This window comes from Pocillopora verrucosa, chromosome 11, assembly GCF_036669915.1.
Source record: "Pocillopora verrucosa isolate sample1 chromosome 11, ASM3666991v2, whole genome shotgun sequence".
Classification (NCBI taxonomy): domain Eukaryota; kingdom Metazoa; phylum Cnidaria; class Anthozoa; order Scleractinia; family Pocilloporidae; genus Pocillopora; species Pocillopora verrucosa.
The window spans coordinates 5,629,310-5,649,191 of record NC_089322.1 but is presented as its reverse complement, the minus strand read 5'-3'; the positions used below and the strand labels follow the sequence as shown (position 1 = coordinate 5,649,191).

General features: G+C 37.9%; 4 protein-coding genes across 4 annotated transcripts in view; 1 reads left to right on the top strand and 3 right to left on the bottom strand.

The window, feature by feature from the left end:
* Window positions 1-4,644, top strand: part of LOC131795313 (low-density lipoprotein receptor-related protein 6) — a 14,572-nt gene extending 9,928 nt beyond the window's left edge. The window contains exons 4-6 of the mRNA XM_066174513.1: window positions 536-930; window positions 1,388-3,339; window positions 3,586-4,644. Of these exons, the coding sequence (XP_066030610.1) occupies window positions 536-930; window positions 1,388-1,707 (715 nt within the window). The 3' untranslated portion in view covers window positions 1,708-3,339; window positions 3,586-4,644. The remainder of the gene's footprint in view (window positions 1-535; window positions 931-1,387; window positions 3,340-3,585) is intronic.
* On the bottom strand, window positions 3,633-6,970 carry LOC131795333 (cyclic nucleotide phosphodiesterase inhibitor-like). Its single transcript, XM_059112913.2, has 4 exons — window positions 6,853-6,970; window positions 5,135-5,477; window positions 4,304-4,509; window positions 3,633-3,761 (listed from the first exon to the last, which is right to left on the bottom strand). Exons 1-4 carry the CDS (start codon window positions 6,952-6,954, stop codon window positions 3,639-3,641), a joined length of 774 nt encoding a protein of 257 aa, XP_058968896.1. The 5' UTR covers window positions 6,955-6,970; the 3' UTR covers window positions 3,633-3,638.
* A 1,600-nt stretch (window positions 6,971-8,570) lies between these two features.
* On the bottom strand, window positions 8,571-12,933 carry LOC131795340 (uncharacterized). The gene is made up of 4 exons (XM_059112919.2): window positions 12,697-12,933; window positions 10,882-11,082; window positions 10,120-10,302; window positions 8,571-8,821 (listed from the first exon to the last, which is right to left on the bottom strand). The coding sequence occupies exons 1-4, from the start codon at window positions 12,832-12,834 to the stop codon at window positions 8,693-8,695; spliced, it is 651 nt and encodes a 216-aa protein (XP_058968902.2). The 5' UTR covers window positions 12,835-12,933; the 3' UTR covers window positions 8,571-8,692.
* A 1,519-nt stretch (window positions 12,934-14,452) lies between these two features.
* Window positions 14,453-19,269, bottom strand: LOC131795325 (serine/threonine-protein kinase PAK 1-like). Its single transcript, XM_059112905.2, has 7 exons — window positions 18,374-19,269; window positions 18,113-18,265; window positions 17,700-17,829; window positions 17,051-17,179; window positions 16,716-16,801; window positions 15,922-16,014; window positions 14,453-15,489 (listed from the first exon to the last, which is right to left on the bottom strand). Exons 1-7 carry the CDS (start codon window positions 18,989-18,991, stop codon window positions 15,274-15,276), a joined length of 1,425 nt encoding a protein of 474 aa, XP_058968888.2. The 5' UTR covers window positions 18,992-19,269; the 3' UTR covers window positions 14,453-15,273.
* Window positions 19,270-19,882: the final 613 nt, after the last annotated feature.

The window sequence follows — 19,882 nt, the reverse complement described above, 5'->3', positions numbered from 1 at the left end:
ATCTGAGAGATTTCTTTCGGTAAGGACAAAGTCAATAAATAAGAATTTTTTCAATTGAAAATTACGACCATTTTGTTTTTGTAATCGTGATTCAACGCATTTTTCCATCCTAAGAGTTAGTGCCAGCGGACTCTAAGATTGTTATTCGGGGATTGTCGATTCATTTATTTTCATTCATCAATGAAGTCGGCTGAAGTGTAAAATTTGACTTTTCTAAAACAGTGCTCAATACATAGGAGTAGAGCGATGTCTATATTGTGGGAGGAAAAAGACAAATAAAATACAAGTTCATCCCTACAGGTGTGTTTCGTGGTTGCCCACTCATCAGGGGAAATCCCCTGATGAGTGCGCAACTAAACTGTTAAATTGTTAAACTTCGCGCTGCATAAATGAGATTATATTGTATATAAGCGATGGTAAAGATTATTTTCATTAAATCTCCTGATGAGTGGACAACCACGAAACAGACCTGTAGGGATGAACTTGTAGTTTATTTGTCTATTTCCTCCCACAATATATATGCTTTCCTCTACAGATTGATGTTTTGGAATGCATTGGGAAACACCCCGAAAGTCGAGAAATCAAACTTAGATGGAACTCAACGTTTTGCTATGGTAACGTCAAATCTTACTTGGCCAAGTGGTATCACTCTTGATCGACGAAACAAACTTGTTTACTGGGTGGACGAGTTCAGAGGCGCAATTGAATCTGTTGATTACAATGGGAACAACAGAACTTTACTCTTTCAGCAAAATGGTTTAAACTTCTATTCAGTTTCCTTCATCTCTCCTTATTTATTCATCACTGGGTGGAGCAGAAATTGGATTTACAAATTTGATGTCTTCAATGGAACTGTTGTAAGCGTTATATCATTGTCCCGCGGAGGAGCTTATGGACTCGTGGCATATGACAGCTACCGGCAGACATGGGGTTTGTAAAACAATAGCAAAACTTAAGAGTGATTCATGTGTATAGAGAGGAAGGAGGCATGGATAGGTATTACCTGATTGAGGACTTTTGAGTGTGACATAAGAGCTAATGTTTTGTACATAGAAGGCAGCCTGAAGTTTAATGTCTGCCGACATTTTTTTAACTCTCTAGTCTGTGGGGATTTCAGTTGCTTAAATGGCAAAGTGCCTGAAAAGATACATGCTGTACTTCAAAATTTTCTCGGAACAATATTTTAAGAATGTGTCCGTTTTACATTCCTTTGTTTCAGTTAATGATATGATAAAAGGACGAAGGTCAAGAAAAAGAGAAACAATTTTTTTAGACCAGAAAAATTTGCACCAGCTCAAGCAGTAATTTGAAATGAAATTTCTTAAAAGATCTTAGAGAACTCGTAATTAACACATCGCACCCAATTTTATTTTTGTACCTGTTTTAGCTGTCACGTGCCCGTTACCTATCAATGCTGTGCTCTTAGGATGCAAAACTGGTGAAACAGAGATTATAAACGGCACAGAATGCAGGTTCTCTTGTAAAGAAGAATCCAAGGTGGCCGGTTCAACAGCAAGAAGATGTATCAAAGATGGAAAGTGGAGTGGGGCAGAATTGGCCTGTACAGGTATTAGAACAACAAACATTCGGCATGAAAATGAAAAAGAGTCAGACGTTATTCCCGAGGTTTGGTTTCTTAATCGATGGATGATCTTGGATTACGAATCAATTCACGATCGTCATTTATCTCTGTATATCTTGCAATGATTTTAAATTAAGATCGTCTTGATCAATTGATGCAAAATTGAAAAATTAAATCGATGCAGGATCATCAGTGGTCTTCTCAGTTTGCAATAACTGTAGATTACGAAAATCTATCCAGCATCGTTGCAAAATTCTCTTAGTTCTGGTTACGTGGTCATACGTGTGTGCATTGATCTTTCAATGTGCGGACGAATACAGTACCTTGACGATCTTTAACCACCAACTGGTACAGAGTCGTCAAAGGTCTTTTCATACTTTGCAATGACGGTATATTATGATAGTCGATCTACCATCGTTGCAGAATTCATCTTTCCGGATAAACCGCTTGTCTTGTGCATCTTTGCATTTATCTGCCGATGTACGATAGAATTAAACGCCTTGACCATCTTGAATCAGCAATTGATCAAGTTGTCAAAAGTCTTTTTGTGGTTTGCAATGACTGTAGATTGTGATATTCGATCTAACATCATTGCAGCATTGAATCTTCTGGTTACGTGGTCTATCTAATGCATCTGTTCATTACCTTACGATGCAAGATCGAATTAAAAGAAACCCGAAGATCTTGAATCTCTAACAGATACAGGATCGTTAAAATTCTTTTTGAGGTGCTTAGTGATTGTAGATCACGAAAGTCGATCCAACATAGCTGCAGCTCTCTTCTAGGGTCCTTTAAAGTCAGACGCAAGCAGTTAAGCATGGATTAATCGATTACAATTGCAGAATCGCAACCTTGTCTGTGTGTGTAACTGACAATACACTTGCATTTTGCAATATTTAGTCTAGTGAATGATAGTGATACTGACTGTAACAAGTGATGCTTTCCCTCAAGGAGTACTAATTTTCTGTTCAGCTTATTTCTCCAAGGCTTAAAGGGTTTCATTGCGATATTGCTGTAGACAGGGACAGCTTGAAACTTCATGTACAATCTGACGCAAACACCAAAAAAAACTTGATTGGGAAAATTGAAACCAAGCTCAATGCTGACCTTCAGTAAAGAGCCATGGCCCTTGACAAAAATAATTAAAGGTGGGAAATTCGTATGACTGAGGTAAGAACCATTTTGTTATGTTCAAAGTGATTGGTATCTTGTGATCAGTTACTTTTGATTCAATCTATTGCATTTTTGTCGTGTTCATCGAAGAAAAGGTAACTCTGTGTTTAATAGTATGACCGTCCAGTCCAAAAAAGATTATATCACAATGAATGCAAAGCTTTTGCCTGCCTTTTCTTGTGCACCATTTTTGAATAACTTATCATTAATCTGGAAGTTAAAAAAATTATCGACAAATCGCCATTAAAAATTTTTTTGAAACTCTGTTTTGTCTAAACAAAGGAGTATCTCTAGAAACGTCAGTTTTTAGAATTCTGCTTTCCTTTCTATCTTTTTTCACATCTAGTCAGTAGAAGACAAATTTTTTAACTTGCCCGTTGATACCAGGAGGTGTTTCTTCAAACAATTTTGACTCTGTCATGAACGAAGCCCGTTGCTCGAGAATGCAATACAGTTGAGACTTTCTACCAATCAAGTTTTTCATGTGTTTCTATAGAAACCCTTGCTTCTTGCTGCTGCAAAATGTACCGTGAACCGACGATCGAACAACGCGCGTGGCTAGTAACAGTTCAGGCTTAAATAAGGTAAGATTGGCCCATCATATCTTCTAAGCCAGCACGGTGACCTATCTTTTTTTTATTGTATTTCTCGAAACAGAGATCGGTGAGGTACAAGTTTTTTAAGGAAAGTCGCAAAAACATAGTTCGATAACTTTTATTGTGAGGAATCCCCTTAACTGATATCGCTTTACTGGTATCGGTAACTCTATCGAACAAACAAAGACCAGCACGTCCCACAATAATCTCAGATGTGTTATTTTAATTCAATAGAACAATTCAGAACACATTAATTGTGCCCGATGCTCTTCATTTCATCACGTGACCTAAAAGTCACCTGACCCAGATCCAGATCCCCCGTCGGTTGGCAGACATTTTCCCCAGACGGTGCTAGTGGTGGTTTGTTCACATGCATATCCAGGCACACAAGGACATTCGCGAACAGATTGCTGTGAAAACAGGGTGAAATGTAATAAATAAAGAAGGATATGAAACATTTGCCACAATTCTTCGAAAGGCAATTCAAATAAAGGAGATTTGAGTTTCCTATGAAGATTTAAGCTCTAGCAAGTTACGATTTATCAGAAGGATGCTCTATTAACAGAGCAACAGAGAGGTTGATTGCAAGCTTTGCAAATGCAAACTTTAGGATGAAAATTAATTTCGAGGGGTGGGGGGGGGGAGTTTAGAGGACCAGAGACGGTACAGCATGAATTTCATTGGGTCTGTGCCGCTGGATTTTGAACACTAAACCAGGATTAGATTCTATCTTTTATGTCTAACCTGGTGGAAAAAAGAACACATTCTTTGTTGGACTCACTATTTTACAAATATGACTTTCTTGTGATCGTAGCCTTAACTACGCAAGAGAGGTTGTTCTTAGACACTTATTTCTGCAGTTCATGAAAAACAAGACCTTCAACTTCCGTTCCCTTCGTTGTTCTTGCAAGTTTGTATATGTTTGAACACAATTTGTTGTTGTCTTTCTTACCTTTAATGGACACCAAAATCCGCGCCCAGGTTTGACGAGACTCTTGCACACTCCATGTTGATCGTTTCCTTTGGCACAGCATTGGTTTTTGTCACAGTCTCCATCAGACGAACAAAATCCCGGCTGAGGCTTGCAGAATCCTCCCACACAATGGTCACCAAGCTTACAATCGTACTTACTATTACATTGACGTTTTTTGCACCTCTCTACAAAAGCAGAAACATTAACAAGGATTAACTTGTGAATCACAACATTATTTTTGGAGAAAATCTACAAAGCGGGGTGAATTATAAAGAAACTTTACTAAATCATAATAAAATGATTTCATTTGCAAACCAAAACTTTTTTTTTTATTCGCAAAAAGAAACAGGTTTTTGTAAAGGACTGGGTTCAGTTGTATTAAGGCCGGATAACACTATCCTAGGGATAAATCACTATCCAACGGATAAGTGTTAACAAAACTTATTGCGCTATCCACCGGATAGAGATTTACCCACTGGATAGTGTTATCCATGCTTCGAACAACCGGGGCCTGGTCACTATTTATGGCATGGGCTGGGGGGGGGGGAGGGTTTGATTGTGTCACGATAAAAATTTACCAAATGCCTACAAGTGCTCGGTAAATGTTATTTATGTTCGCCCCTCATCGGCTGTCAATTTTTAATAGTTCCCCCCCTCCCACCTTCATACTCTGATTCCTTCTCCATTTCCCCTGAAAACCATGCGATCCCCCAAAATCTAACATTCCCCTCCCCCCCCCCCAACCTAGTGATAAAGAATGACTGGTCCGTAATGATCCACATTACATCCTAATACTTTCCGTAAACTCACTTGCTACACAAACATATCCATCCTTGCAATATCCTGGGTATCCCTCGTGGCAGTAAGCTTGGTAGCCTCTGCAGATGCCCGGATAATAGCAGGCTTCGTTATCAGGACAGTCTGTATGCTTCCTGCACTCTCGCTTCTTACAGATACCACCCTTGCAGATGTTCCCGTAACCACATTCATGGTGGGCATAACACCTCCTGATTCCTTTCCTGCAGACCCTTAGGTGAATGTCGCAGTATTGGTCCGAGGGGCAGTGATCGTGAGCTCCACAGGAGCGAATGGGCCGGCAGTTACCACTGTAGCAGTAGAATCCATCGTGACAATAATAGTTGCCGCATGGTATCTGCCAATGATATGTTGCGTGAAATGTTAGTGTGTTTTTGTCGAAGAGTGATAAATAACTTGGGAATTTTCCTTTTACCTTCCTTTTTCTTAGTGCATATATATATAATATATATATATATATATATATATATATATATATTTATAGGATATTTTCAGTATATAAATAGGATATATTTGTTGTAGGAGGGCCACAAGTTTATCAGTATTGTAACTGTTTCGTGTTACCCTCGATAAATAAAGTTGGATTGATTGATTGATTGATTGATTACCTTCGCCTAACTGGTACGGCAAAATTTAGTAAATCTTACAGGATAATGTAGTTACTGGTGATTGTTTGCACTGAGAGAATTAGTAGTTTACAACACAGGGTTATCTGACTTCGTAACTGTTTACACGCATCGATAGATCCGGCGTGTTGGAACGCTTCTTGAACAGATTTTTCAGCTCAACTGTCCTTTGTGATGACGAAGGGCTAACGCTCGAAATATCAGCTTAGAAACTCTTTGGGGTGGCCAGTTTACATTATCAACTCAGTTGATAAAATAAAAATATCACCGATAGATGCAGCGCGTTTAAACGATTCTTCAACAGATTTTTTAGCTCGACTGTCTTTCGTTCCGACGAAGGACTAACGCTCGATACAACAGCTGAGAAACTCTTTACGGTGGCCAATTCACATTATCAACCCAGTTGATAAAACAAAAATATCATTGATAGATGCGGCGCGCTTAAACGGTTCTTCAACAGATTTTTTAGTTCGACTGTCCTTCGCTCTGACGAATGGGTAATGCCCGAAACATCAGCTTAGAAACTCTTTACGTTATTTACTCAATTGATAAAACCAAATTATCTTGTTAAACTCTTCCACCGATGCAGCACCACAGTTTCCTTAGAAACTTACCCCTTTTATTCGTTTGTCCTTTGCGACAATTTTGCGGTAGTCTTGGATGTATCTATGTATCTGAATGAGACAACAGCTGTCTTGTTCGATCGACTTAGAATGCTATTAAAACTCTACCATGAGCATCTGAACATTGCTTCAATTCGAAAAAAAATTATACGTCTTTTCACTTTAGAAAAAAAATATCGATCCTTCGAAAAAAAATTATACGTCTTTTCACTTTAGAAAAAAAATGTCGATTCTTATTCATAGATCAATCAACAAATATCGTGGTTTTATGATATCAAAAGAAAACAATGTCCTTTTTTTGTTATCTTGATGATATGAAAGATTTTCACAACGAAAAGGCACCACCGTGACGGGGTCAATGAAGTTACACTTAGATATCCTACAATTCCGCCACGATTTCAAATAGTTACAAAATGAGGTGATTTAGATTTGTCTTTCTCATCTAGAAAAATAACATACTTACATAAGCACGCTTGGCGATTTCACTATCCTCCTCTATCTTAGCTTCACCGTGACTGACCACATAGAACGATGCTAGCACTGAAAATCCCAAAAGAAACCTCATTTCGCCAAAGGGTACGAACAGTGCCAACCAAGTCTTTTGTCTTTTGTAAAAAGGGCACGAAAAGCACCCGGTTTATACGCTTCGTTTTTGCCACGTTGCTCGTTTCCATCTATTGTGAACCAAGGAGCACTGAACAAGCGCTGGGAAGTCTGTTAGCAGCTCAAATTTGCCGTTTGGTTCAACGCTTTACAAATTTTCTTCTCCACGTGTGAAGTTTGTTTTGGGCGCGTGTAGAGTATAGAAAGCGGCATCTTAAACATGTTCGACGTTTGTGGCGCCTTTCTTTAGTTTTTAGAATGCGTATTTAATGAAAGTGAACGTGCTCGGAAAGCATATTTGATTAGCTGTTTCACATAATTCTTAACATTGAGTTTCCAATTCGCTCAAGAACAATAATTAAAGCAACTTTTTATCTCAATCTTTACTCCACGACTAAGTTTAAACGTTACAGTCTTGGCTCAATATCTCAGCGACTGTCGAAGAAGGCCACTGGTTCGGAAACCCCACAGATTTCATCCTTACTGAGAGGTTGTTAGGTTTTTTTTCGAAGAAGGATGGCACCATGTATAATAGCTTTCCAATCGTTTTGAGTTTATTGTACCATATTAATAACTCTACTTATTCATTTATTTAGTCATAGTCAGTGTGAACACACGAAATCGACTGACAAGAGGCCTCAAATTTTAAAATCGGCCTTATTAAGCTTGGAAATTAAGTCGTTTATATGGGTAAGCTTCGGGTAAACTCGAGAAAAAGTCCATATGTAACACGATGCCTTTGCATTGTTGTAGTAACACACGGTTAGTAAATATATTTGGGATTTGGTGGTTGAGAGATGGTGAACTGTAAGCCCGAAATTCAAACAAAAAATGACATTACAAAACCCTTCCTTTTGTTATTTGCACAGATGATAACAATGTCTACATCAACTTAAAGTTATATCACGTTTACCTCTAGGACAAGTAAAGGTCCTACAAAACTATAAAAATATTCGTTTTTTCTCGATTGTCTGATACCATGGATTCAAAGGAAACTAACAGACAGATATAATGGGTTTCTTTTGTTAATTAATCCACTGTTTTAAATCAGTCCCTACTAACGACTTCTTCCTCGTAAGTTTCAAAAAGAAGATAAAAAGAATGAAAAAATCTACTGATTAAGGGCTGCGAGTTAAAAAACAGTTCTTGATAAGAACTGTACGACTCTGCATATGGTCCTGGAAACCTTTAGTAGTACTTCTCAATTTAGCCGAAAATGTTTGTTGACCTCGAAAGACGCAAGGTAATGATGATCGTTTGTAAAATTAGGAATGGCATGGATTGAGGAGTGGGTAGTGGAGCATATGGGTCTGTGTGATTTCAAGAAATATTTTGTAGCGCCTTTTTGCGAACATCTGCATCGTGACCAAGATATCCGATGAAAGTAAAATCGGCAAACAATAGCTATCACGCTGTGCGTAACCAACTTTTTCACTGTGACTACGTTACGCCAGTCACATTAGGAAGAAAAAGGAAAAAAAAGCATTTGAATATTAAGTAAGGTACTCTGAGGTACAGGAAGTATTCGATGCTTATATCTGCCCTTTGGACGACCACCAAACTACATCTCAGACAAAGTTTCATTTGCCATGTTTTATTATCCCCTTTTTGTTTGAAGCAATTAATATTACACCAATGTTGCCAACTGAGCGAATTTGAAATGTATCGCTGGCTCGATTGGACTCAGCATGATGACGAGGCTATTCCCCGAGCCCAGATCCAGGCTCCTCGGTAGGGGGCGCAACCTTTACACATTTGCCCCAGTACTCTCCCACTCCAGCGTCCTGGCATTCATATCCCTCGATGCAGCCACAGTGGTAAATATCGGCCTAAAAATCACATCGAGCGAACAAAAACTATCAGTTAAAATTTATTTTATCAAACGAGCATTTATAACGTCAGTTTTAAGTTGAATCAAGTGACAAGTATCTAAGATTATTCATAGCTGGGCTTGTCAAAATATTTCTCCACGCTTCGTATTCTCAGCCGTTAACTAGTACAGGAAAGAAATATCACGAAAAAATAATGGACGAAGGGAAGATTTGTACAAGTAAAAACGAACTCGTGATATTTGATTAGTCTGAACATTTTAATATCCTAGGCCCAGTTGGTCAAAAGGCAAATAACACCATCCAACGGATAAATCGCTATCCAGAGAATAACTGTCAACAAGATGTACTGCGCCATCCACCGGATAGAGATTCATCCACTGAGACAGTGTTCGTCCACCATTCGAACGACCGGACAAACCAGCGCCTGTAATTCATTAACTGTCATTGATTTCTAAGCCTAATGTTCAATATTTAGTCTCGTATGTGAACAGATGATGGTCCGCTTAAGACTATCTATAAATCAGAACTCAAGTGAATATGACATATCCCTATATTCTGGCCTGAACCAGAAGCCTCCTTCTCTACATGTCCCGTTATCTTCTCTTGTAAATATCTAACACTGCCCCTCGTAATTACTATGAATGAACTCGCGATCAGCAGTCGACAAAAGACGGTGACTAATGTTTTTACAATGTTAGCTTAAGGATTTATTAGGATTTGGCCCCTTTGTAAGATCGCCCGCTGAAGTAAAACAAGTTCGCCCACATTTTAAGCATTTCGCCCCAGAATTCATCATCAGTCAAGTGAGAATTTTGTTAGTCAAATGGTATGAATCCAGCTCGTGGATGTTGATTTTTCAGTTTGGTTGCTCAACCCAGTAGGGAGTAAGACCCATAATAAATTCGCTCGTTGTATTTAAACCCGCTTTATCTTATTGTCATTATCTGATGCAAGGAGGCTGCCAAGTGTACATATCTGTTCTTCCCTTGAGAGTAACCTGATCTAAGTTTTCAACATAGCTCTTTAAAGTTAGAGACTGCAAAAAAAATTGAATTAAACCTGAGGTAGAATCAAGAAATAATGCGACATAACAGAATCTTTGGCTGAATAGGACTTTAAAAGTCAAAACAATTCAACACAATCTTTAAAAATATGGTTCAAGAATCGGAATACGAATTTAAAGGGAAAGAGTGGGACTAAGAACAAGAGAACCTCGACCGACGCAGACTGAAGGTAAATTCATATCTTTGAAAAATGAATATAAAGCTTTGATTAAGAAAAAACAATTTAATTACCCCTTTGCGCGGACAGTATTTTCCTGCCCCCTTCCGTGGTTTGCAACGACGACCAGAACAGCACTCTGTTTTCTTGCAGCTACTGTCGCTGGAACAACTAGCCACGCACTTCCCCCAATAGTAATTCGACCCATATCTCTGACAAGTGTATCCTTGTCCACAGCCACAGTTGTAACCGTCAGGCTGCGAAAATCCAAAAAAAAAATTCTAAATACGTTGATTTTGAAGGAAACCGAACCACTGCGCACGGTCTACCGATATATTGTATATTGGAAATCGCATATCCAGGGGCTCTGACTAGGAATGTAACTCTGTTTTCGGTCGTTCTCCCTTGGAAAATAGTTACAACTATTAACCGAGATGGCTAAGGGTTAATATTGATCAGGCAGTGAGGCGGTAAGGTAAATATCCACCGCTAGCCACCGTTATTGAGGAGAATGTTTGTTTTAGAATCAAATAAAACGAAGTGAGATGATAAAATACAAAAAGATGATTTTAACTCAATATTCCTGTAACGATTACAACAGTTTCAGGCGCAGATCCCTTGCGCATTTCACGGAGGTGAATAACAAAGGATATTCAGGGTCTGAGTGGCCAATCAGAGGGCGCCTTCAACGCTATCAACTGTTTTATTCTAGACTAATGACTTTTGTCCTCAAAGGTATACTTTTCTATTCAAAGCGCCTTCGAATTGGGCGATACATTTTCAAGGACATGAAAAAGGTCTCTATTAAAGACAAATTATATCAAAATCTAACTCACTCCCTTCCATGGACACCATCCTCCCGGTTGCTTGAAGCTTCTACAGTATCCATAATACTGGTACGAGTACTTTGCACAGCACTGCGAGCTAGAACAGTGCGATTTGTGAGAGCATCTACGCGGGTTAAGTCGACAACAGCGGCGGTAATATCTATGGCAGTAATAACCGCTTGGGCAATGCCCATTGTAGTAACATCCTCTCTGTTAAAAACAAACATCAGTTTGTATATTTTTCATACTGTTCTTTGTAAATTTCTCTCGTGTTCTCCCAACATGCCAAGTGGGTTATCACGCCAGTGAACCAATAGAAAGTGAGGTCCATTGTTTTTATATGATAAATTTAATAAGATAAATTAATTCTGTATGGTGCAATACATAATCGGTTTTTGACCAATCAGGGCGCGCGTGGTATCTTAGTTGTTTTATAACGCATAATAATTGCATATTTTTTTCAATGCTTAGTTCATATATATTCTGATATTTCTTTATTTGTTCTTGTCTTATTCCTTCTTCTTGGTTTGTTGTTGCTGTTATTTTACCTTTTTTTTAAATTTTTTTTGCTTTTTATCTTTTTTTTTTTTTATTTTGTTATGTTTGGTTTGCTTTGTTTTCATTTGGTGTTTTTTAATTTTTTTTTCATTTTTTGTTGTTTGAATTTTTCACTTTTTTCGAATAAAACGTCCATACACGATTTAAAGAAATGCACGATTTACAAATCTACACGGTTAACAATTTAAGGGAGTTACCGTCCAACATTTAAAGAAAATACCCCTTACCTTTCATCTGTTTACATCTTAAGCTGTGAGGCTTAAAGTTGCGGATGTTGAAAACATTTTTTTGTTTGACTTTTGAAACGTTTTAATCTGAAACAAATTTTGAAGTTTGTTCGCGGTATATAAGCAAACAAACGTTGCTTACTAAGAAGTTTTACCGGCTGATCATAATGTTCGATTTTGATCTGCTACCGAACCCTTTTCTCATCCAACAGAGTTACAACCAAAAATGATACATCTCGCTTTCTCTAGAGCAAGCAAATTAAAGATATGTGCCTAATTGATATTGTTATGGTTGACAAATAAAAGTGATGTAAAACTACTCAAGTAAAGTACGTACGATATCTTTTCCGTGTAGGTGTGGTTGTCAGATTAATATTGCGACTTGATACACACCGACAAGAAGTAATCTTCCTTAGGGTGTTTGACACGTGTAACGGAAACAATCGAGATTTTTCCCCACATCCTAAGGGCGGAAAATGATGAGGAGAAGCGGGGGAGGGACGGTCTCGTTTTTTTGCGATCCAGTTACCGGACAACAGAACAAGTAATTTTTGTCTCAAAATTAATCTTTTATACAATCTTTTCTTAAATTTTGGTGGAACTTGGCGTTCTTACGAGACACATTCTAAGCTGTTTTCACCGCGTAAACTGATACTCAAACTTTTTTCCCAAAAGTTTCTAGGACCAGAATGACGCTTAAAAGAGTTACTGTAGGTTTTTTAGACTTTGAATCAATCTACTTACTTATATTGTACTATTCTTCATCTTGACATAAAAATAGGAATGGAAGTCAAAGTCGAAGTTGGACGGATGACGCTTATCACAAATCACAAAAAACTGTGCTCATAACACGTTTTACGTTTCACGTTTCACGCGAGAACATTTTGCAATTCCGCTTGTCCTCACGGCAATGGAAAGAAGGGGAATGAAATGCTCACCACTTACCACTAACAATAATAAGAAAAGGAAATTTTACGTAGGCTTGTGAAAGCTTTTCTCCAAAAGGAGCTAGCGTTCAATTTAGAATCAGACCGCTTACCGCCAAACAATAATAATTATGATGCCGTTTCTCCGTTGCGTGATCCTCCTGATCCATTAACAAAGGGTCTTGCTCCTCAACGAACGGTTCACAGTAAACCGTAGCGACGAACGCCAAAAGCAACACCTCTAGCCTCATCTTGAATGATTCAACGAACGAATGAAAACCTTTGTAGGGCCTTGACAGTCTGGTAAGCTTTATATCGAGTAACTGCCCTGTTTGCACAATCTGACCACGCAAAATTTCTTGTTGTGTACTTTCGATGCTGTCAAAAGAACATTAAAAAGTTATATTCTGGCCGATTGACATCGTTTCTAAGTATACACTATTCTCAACATAAAGACTTTATTTACAATTGTTGTTTTATTAAAAAATGGTATTTTAATGGGGAAGATCAAATATGAACTTCCAAAGTTTAAAAACGTGACGATTTATAGGAAACATACTTACATAAGAAAAGTATTCTTCGCTTTGTTACATCGAATTTCTGATGGTCATCTTTTCTTTTCTTTCCTCCTCTTGATTTCTTTTCGGACTAGCGACCAAATCAGTAACGCTTTTTTTTTCCACTTAAAGTCGTAACATGATTTTAAGCCAGGTTATAATTAACAATGGTGTAAGAGTGTCTGCAAATATCTCTTCAAATTCGTTTTCCCAACCAGAAATATTGACCATTTTTCAGCGACAAATTTGCAAGAAATGCCTTTCAACTGAGATACGTACAATATGTATAATACGTAGGTGTAAAGAACTAAAAGTTTGAAGATAGTCGATCGGAAGTTTTCATTTGCAGAATCAGCTGTACAAACATTAAAAAAAAAATTAAATTGGTAACTGTCAAACTTGTCAGTGGTATAAAAGGTATTATGTAAAACGAATTCACTTCTAAAACTCCGGATACAACTGTTATTAAACAAAAAATAACATAAAATAACATGGAACATCTTAATTTACTAAAAGACGACGAACAACTCCCAGATTAAAGTACAATTATTAGATGATAGTCCATGAAAAAAAAATTGCTGCATTGTTAATTTTTTTCCAATTTAGAAAAACAATTCATTTTATTTTAAATAACTCCAAATTCTTGTTTTCTATTAGTAAATTATTTTAAAGAAGTTTTTAACACATTGACTAAAGCCGACATTCATAAACATGCTAACTTATTTTTGAAACTAATTTGGATCCCTTAAAGGTGAATTTTCCAGTGGTAGTAATTTTTTGTTCAGTTCTCTGCAAAAAATTATGAAAATGACTCCTTGTACAGACTAGCATGCGTACAATTGTCAAGTAACGTTTAAATAAAACAAATATATTTAGAAAGGAAACATACAAGTGCTCGAAACACTTAACCAAGGACCGAATATACAGCTTTTTGAACGAAAATAAGCAAAATTTGCAATAAAGATACAAGAAAATAAATTATTACTTAAAAGATATGTACACTTCTCCGGATACAAACATGAACTAATTTACAATGCGAATTACGACGATCTTATTTTGTTTTTTGACGGATAACAGAGAGGCAAATGAAGTTACGAAAGGAACAATGCCCGGTTAAGTGATACGACGCCGAGGGAACAATCAATCCAAATTCGAAAAAAATACGGATGGGAAAGTGAACGGCTGAAAAACAAGCGAAAAAATTGATTTGAGTAGTAGTCCTCCATGAAAAATAGTGAACAGAATGGAAATCATTCACTTAATCAGTATCATTATGAAAAGAATGAGAAAGTGGCAAGAAAAACCAATATAGTAGAGTGTCTTTGATTTATTTATTTTACAAAAAGTAATAACTACGGTTACAGGTTCGTGTCACAAAATTGCGGACAAAAATATGTCATTTGTTGTTGTACAAAACTGTATTCAACGATATTCCGTGAAAAAATTTCATGTACTTTGTAAACTGGCATTATCCACATATAACCATTATTCAATAAACTCTCCATAGATGTTCTTATAAATTTTCATCGTCTTTCTGAGCGATATAAAGGATTTGTTGATGTAGAATTCCATATTGGCGTTGAGATGACGAATCCTCCGGGCTCCCTTTCACATGACCAGACGTCATCATGATGGCGAGGCCAGATGAAGCATTATCTGAGTTTGAATTTCTCGAGTGGGCGCCCAGTAATTCTCATGACAAATACAAGAAATAGACCTGAGTCTTAGATTTCTTCTGGAATCGTCGGGCACGACTCTGGACCAAATACAAGGAAGAGATACAAAAATACCTTTTTGGGATTGCAGCAGAAAATGTGTATGTCCATATATTGAGGGTTTAAACAACAAGTTAAGATTAATTATCAAACAAAATAATACACTGCCTTAAAAAAATAATATGGGAGAAACCTTCTATAAGGAATGGACTCAAAATTTCCTGCTCCAATATTTAGGCTTTTTTTTTCGTTTTTTGTATTGTTTTTGTTTTTCATTTTGTATTTCAATAATAAGAATGAAAAAGGAATGTAAGTATTGTATGTGACGTTAGTAGTATGTCCTTGGCAGTTAGAATTCATGTTCTGAAATAATGTTAACATTGTAAAAGATTGAAAAAAAAAAGAGATCCGTGGTCCTTTAAGTGGATTTTTCTAGACTTTGTGATTCCTTAGTAAGGCGGTTTAGTAACTCTGTCACAGGAAAAGCTTCTGAATGCCTTAACACCGCTGCAGCTGTAGGAAAACTGCCATCCAATCCGAACAAAAGTCGTAAGAGTCCCTTCGTCACGTCCATGGCTTCAGAGGGAATAAATTCCTCTGGCTTGCAGGAGTTCTGTCTCTGAAGAGCTCTTTCCTACATGGATTAATTTACAAAATTACCGCATCAGTCTGGACACGGACTGAATGGTTCACATTGCCTGCTTTTGGGTTGGGATTATTTCTTTTTTGCCTGAAAGGGCTGCATATCTAGTCCATGGCAAGCAGCTTTCCTCCCGTCTCCCGTTTCGTCAATGGTTTAAGCCATTTTCCAGCTATAAGCTAATTTGCTTTTACCAATCGGGCAAATAATGTAAATTGGCCGCCGTAAAGAGTTTCAAAGTTGACGTTAGCGTTAGCCCTTGTGATTCACTCTGTCCACGAGCTAACGCTGGAAACGTCAGCTTCAGAAACTCTTTACGGTGGTCAATATGCATTGTCAACTCAGGTAATAACACCAAATTATCTCCCGCCCACTCAGCGAATAATTACCTACACCAGAATGTTTTTAAATCGAATGGTTACTCACGTCGATCAAACGAAGGGGTCTTTCACGATTCAACATCTCCAACAGCAGGCAGCCAGTTCTCCAGACATCGAATGAACGTCTGTATTCGCGTTCCTGCCAAGAAGAAGGGAAACTTTAAGGACCAGTCAGTTTTAACGACTAGGGTGGGAGCCGGAGGATTTTGGATGGATCAGATAGTTTTCAGGGAGAGTGGAGGGAAGGTCATTCGTCGGCGACATAGTATAAAGCGAGGACTATAGAAAATTTTCAGCCATTTTACCGCCAATGAAGGGGATCATAAAAAGTCACAAGGCCTTATTAGTGGATCAGGTAAATTTCATCGTGACACACCCAACATCCTCAACCCTCCCTCCTCCCCCCACCCAGGCGATGAATGGAACTGAACTCATGTTATTTCGAAACCTACTTTGGTTTGTATTGGTTTACAATTCGCCTAACAATATAACCAATAACATTATCTAAATGTTTTTTTGCGGTGTGGGTGGCATAGCTTAGACTGCAGAGACCACTCTTTGTTCACATTTGGTAAACAAAGATTGGTGATTTCAGTGCTTTGAAAGGTGTACTTTTCTTGTCAGGTAAGCTTACCATAGTCGCTCTGACGAAGGGCTAACGCTCCAAACGTCAGCTTTGAAACTCTTTACGGTGGCCACTTTACGTTATCAACTCGTTGATAATACTTAATTATTAATTAATATTAATTAAATATATTTATTAAATAAATTATTTATTATTATTTATTAGTAAATTTATTAATTAAATATTAATTATTAATATTACCCTGTTAAGCTTACCATAGTTGCACTTTCTGCAGATCCAAAGTCTGCTAACTTAGCAGAAAGAAATCCATTTTCTTCTAAGTCTAAAAGAACATTATCTCCTGCAAGGAAAAATTCAAGGTTACTTCCGCACTCCTTTTATAGAGACTCCTTTAATTTGTTACTGATAAATTGGGAGTCTGGGAAAGGGAGAGGGTGGAAGTGCGCAGTGGACGATGGGAAGGAGTTCCCGTGCAACCAATGGACACTCTTCTCTCAACTTTTGAAGTAGGCTAGTCTTTCAAGCTTGCAAAAAATGACAATGAAGATGAAAATATAGAACATTGAAACAAAGATAGTCCGTGCAATACCTTTAATGTCTCTGTGTACGATCCCCTTGCAATGTAAGAATTCTAGAGCTTTAAGAACGACCTCTAAGAAACGAAGACTCTCCATTTCACTAATTTTCCGATCTTTAATCAGCTCAGCAATGGTTCCGCCTATTAAGAAACAGAAGTAGAATTTTAGAAAAGGGCTACGAGATCTATCCTGAAATTTTTAAACAACACCATGATGACGTTCTTCCAAAAATTTAAGGACTGAAAGTGCAGTCTCACCACTGCGTCCATAATAATGCTTCATTAAACAGAATTTTTAAATCAGTCGATCAATAATCTCGCATGGATTTAATTGTAATACAGTCCGTGGTCAGGACCAAATCAGATGAAGATGACAAAGATTTTACATGTATTTAGAATTGACAGCTCGTTTCTTGCAATCGTATTCGCCAGTTTCGTGCAGGCAACTCCTGTATCAGTAGTAGCAATCTAGAACTGTAGCAGCTTTTATTCATTGAGAGCCTTAGACTAAGGTTTCTATTGGCCATGCTATTCTCGGAAAAAGATCTGGTCTGGCAGCAGTTGAGTCACTCAGACTCTCTCGAGTTTCTACTGTTAAATAATGTGTTAATTATTATGGAATACGAGAGAAAGCTTGAGTAGTTGGCCATGTTTTGTTTACCTGCCATATACTCCATAAAAATGCAGACAGTTTTTCCTTTCATTATAGCACCATAAAACTCAACAATTTCTGCAATCTTATTCGTCCTTGCAAGACTGAGGGCCAGAAGTTCATTCCTCTTATATTCACACTTGAAATAAATAGATAAAACAAAATATCAGTGGCATAAACAACATAAACGATAAAGAGTACATTGGGATTTACTTTACTCTTGAACGAGCTGATTTCAGGGACTTACATCGATAAATGGACAACATTAATTTAGGGCACCGAAAGTGATTAAGGCTTAGCTCTCTCCTAAAATACATTGATGTCCACGATCATTATTTTCTTTCCCAACCCGCCAATGATAACCCTTACATTAACTGAGTTTCATTTCACGGAGCTGATTTTTCTATAGACTTTGGCCTTACCTTTTTGACACAAACAACCCTTTCTTCCTCGGTATCAACCCCTCGAACAGTGGCAAGGTAGCATTTTCCGTATGCTCCTGTTCCTATGTCTACGGAAAGATGATAATCAACACCCTCCTCAAATTTACACTCATCATTGAGGGAGAATTCTTCCTGTAAACCAAAAGAAAAGATGGCCGGATTTAATCGAAAGCTTCAACAAGTGAGCAACAGGCTTAGCCCTGAGTGCTTAACAACAAATTCTCAGAATCTTAATTATACCTTAAGCGGCCAGAGAATGTTCTCTTCATCATCGTTTCGAAGCATGGAAGGAAGATCGAATGACGCCAGACTACACAAATAACTGTTGGAACAAAGGCTCGATTGCGACGACATTGAATCGATGGCATCCATTTCGATAGGCGAAGCTGACTTGTACTCTTCATTGTATATAGGAGAGTGTTTCGGCGGGGAAGGAAATTGAAGTGAGCCTTCTAAGTCACTGGATGTTTTGTTACCAGAAAGCTGCTTCAGCAATGAGACGGTTCCATGATGTGGTGCTTGTGACTCACTAGTTGTTAAACTAGAGAGCTGGCTCCATAAATTTTCCAAATCACTTCTCTCTGGGACTGCGGGTTTTGAAATATCTGCATCGATGGTCTCATCACATTTACCGCTTGTTGACCCTCCTGCTGTCAAACCAGAGAACTGGTTCGACGAGTTGTTTAAAACACTTCTCTGTGAAGTTACAGATTCAGAAACTTCTGTATCGACGATGACATCATTTTCGCTGGAGTCACTGACGTAACCAGAAGTGTTATTATTGTTGTAAATCTCACTTGTTACCCTTTTAATAGAGGGCTTCTCTATAGCTTTGATCGGTTCATGTTCATCTTCCATTGCAGAACAGCGACTGAATCAAGCCCTTCGCGACACAAACCACACCAATCCAGAAGATTTGTAACCCAACGACGACATGGCTGTATCAACAGGCCGGAAGAAACATCGATTACAAGTGTAAGTCCATTGTGCCACGATCACCCTTCTCGTTCAACAGAGATGTATAAGGGATATTTTGCCAATAAATTTACGGACAAGAATGCGATAAATCGCTTACATTTTAGGTGATATTTTCTTTACATTATAGACGTACGATGTATGTTTTCCATACGTGCCAAACAACAATGACAGCAGATTCGAGGAATTGTGGGTATAAACAATTATGTTCGTTCCCAGGGTCTTTCAAGCGTTAAAATCCAAGATGGCGGTTACAACTACGATGAAAATGGCTTGTAATGTTGCATTGTAGCAGTAAATAAAGGACCTTTTCTGTGTTCACTTGGTCTCATCTTAACACTCGGAGGGTTGGAAATATTTTCGCGGGTAACTTTTGAGACATCTCGAGTGTTAGAGTAAGGCTAAAAATCCTCGCATATATAGTAGCGCGTGTCACATCCTTGTGTCAAAAACATGCGTCTAAACTCTGAGAGCGCGCTTGATATCTTAGTTATTATATCAAACTCCTTACGGTATAATCTTGTGGTGTCAAGCAGCGTTTCTGATTCGCCAACACCGCACATGCAGAGTACCACTAGATTAACATTACACAAGAGTTTTGCCAGCATTTTTCATCCTTGTTTTTTTGTAATTTATGATCATCCAATTAATGTTCCTCTACCCTTGACAACTCCAACTTAGAATGTGTTTAGTCTCGTGAAGAGCTCCGAATCAATGTCAGAATCTGAGCAATTGCACACCTACCCCTTCCCTAACCCAAAACAGTCAACTGAA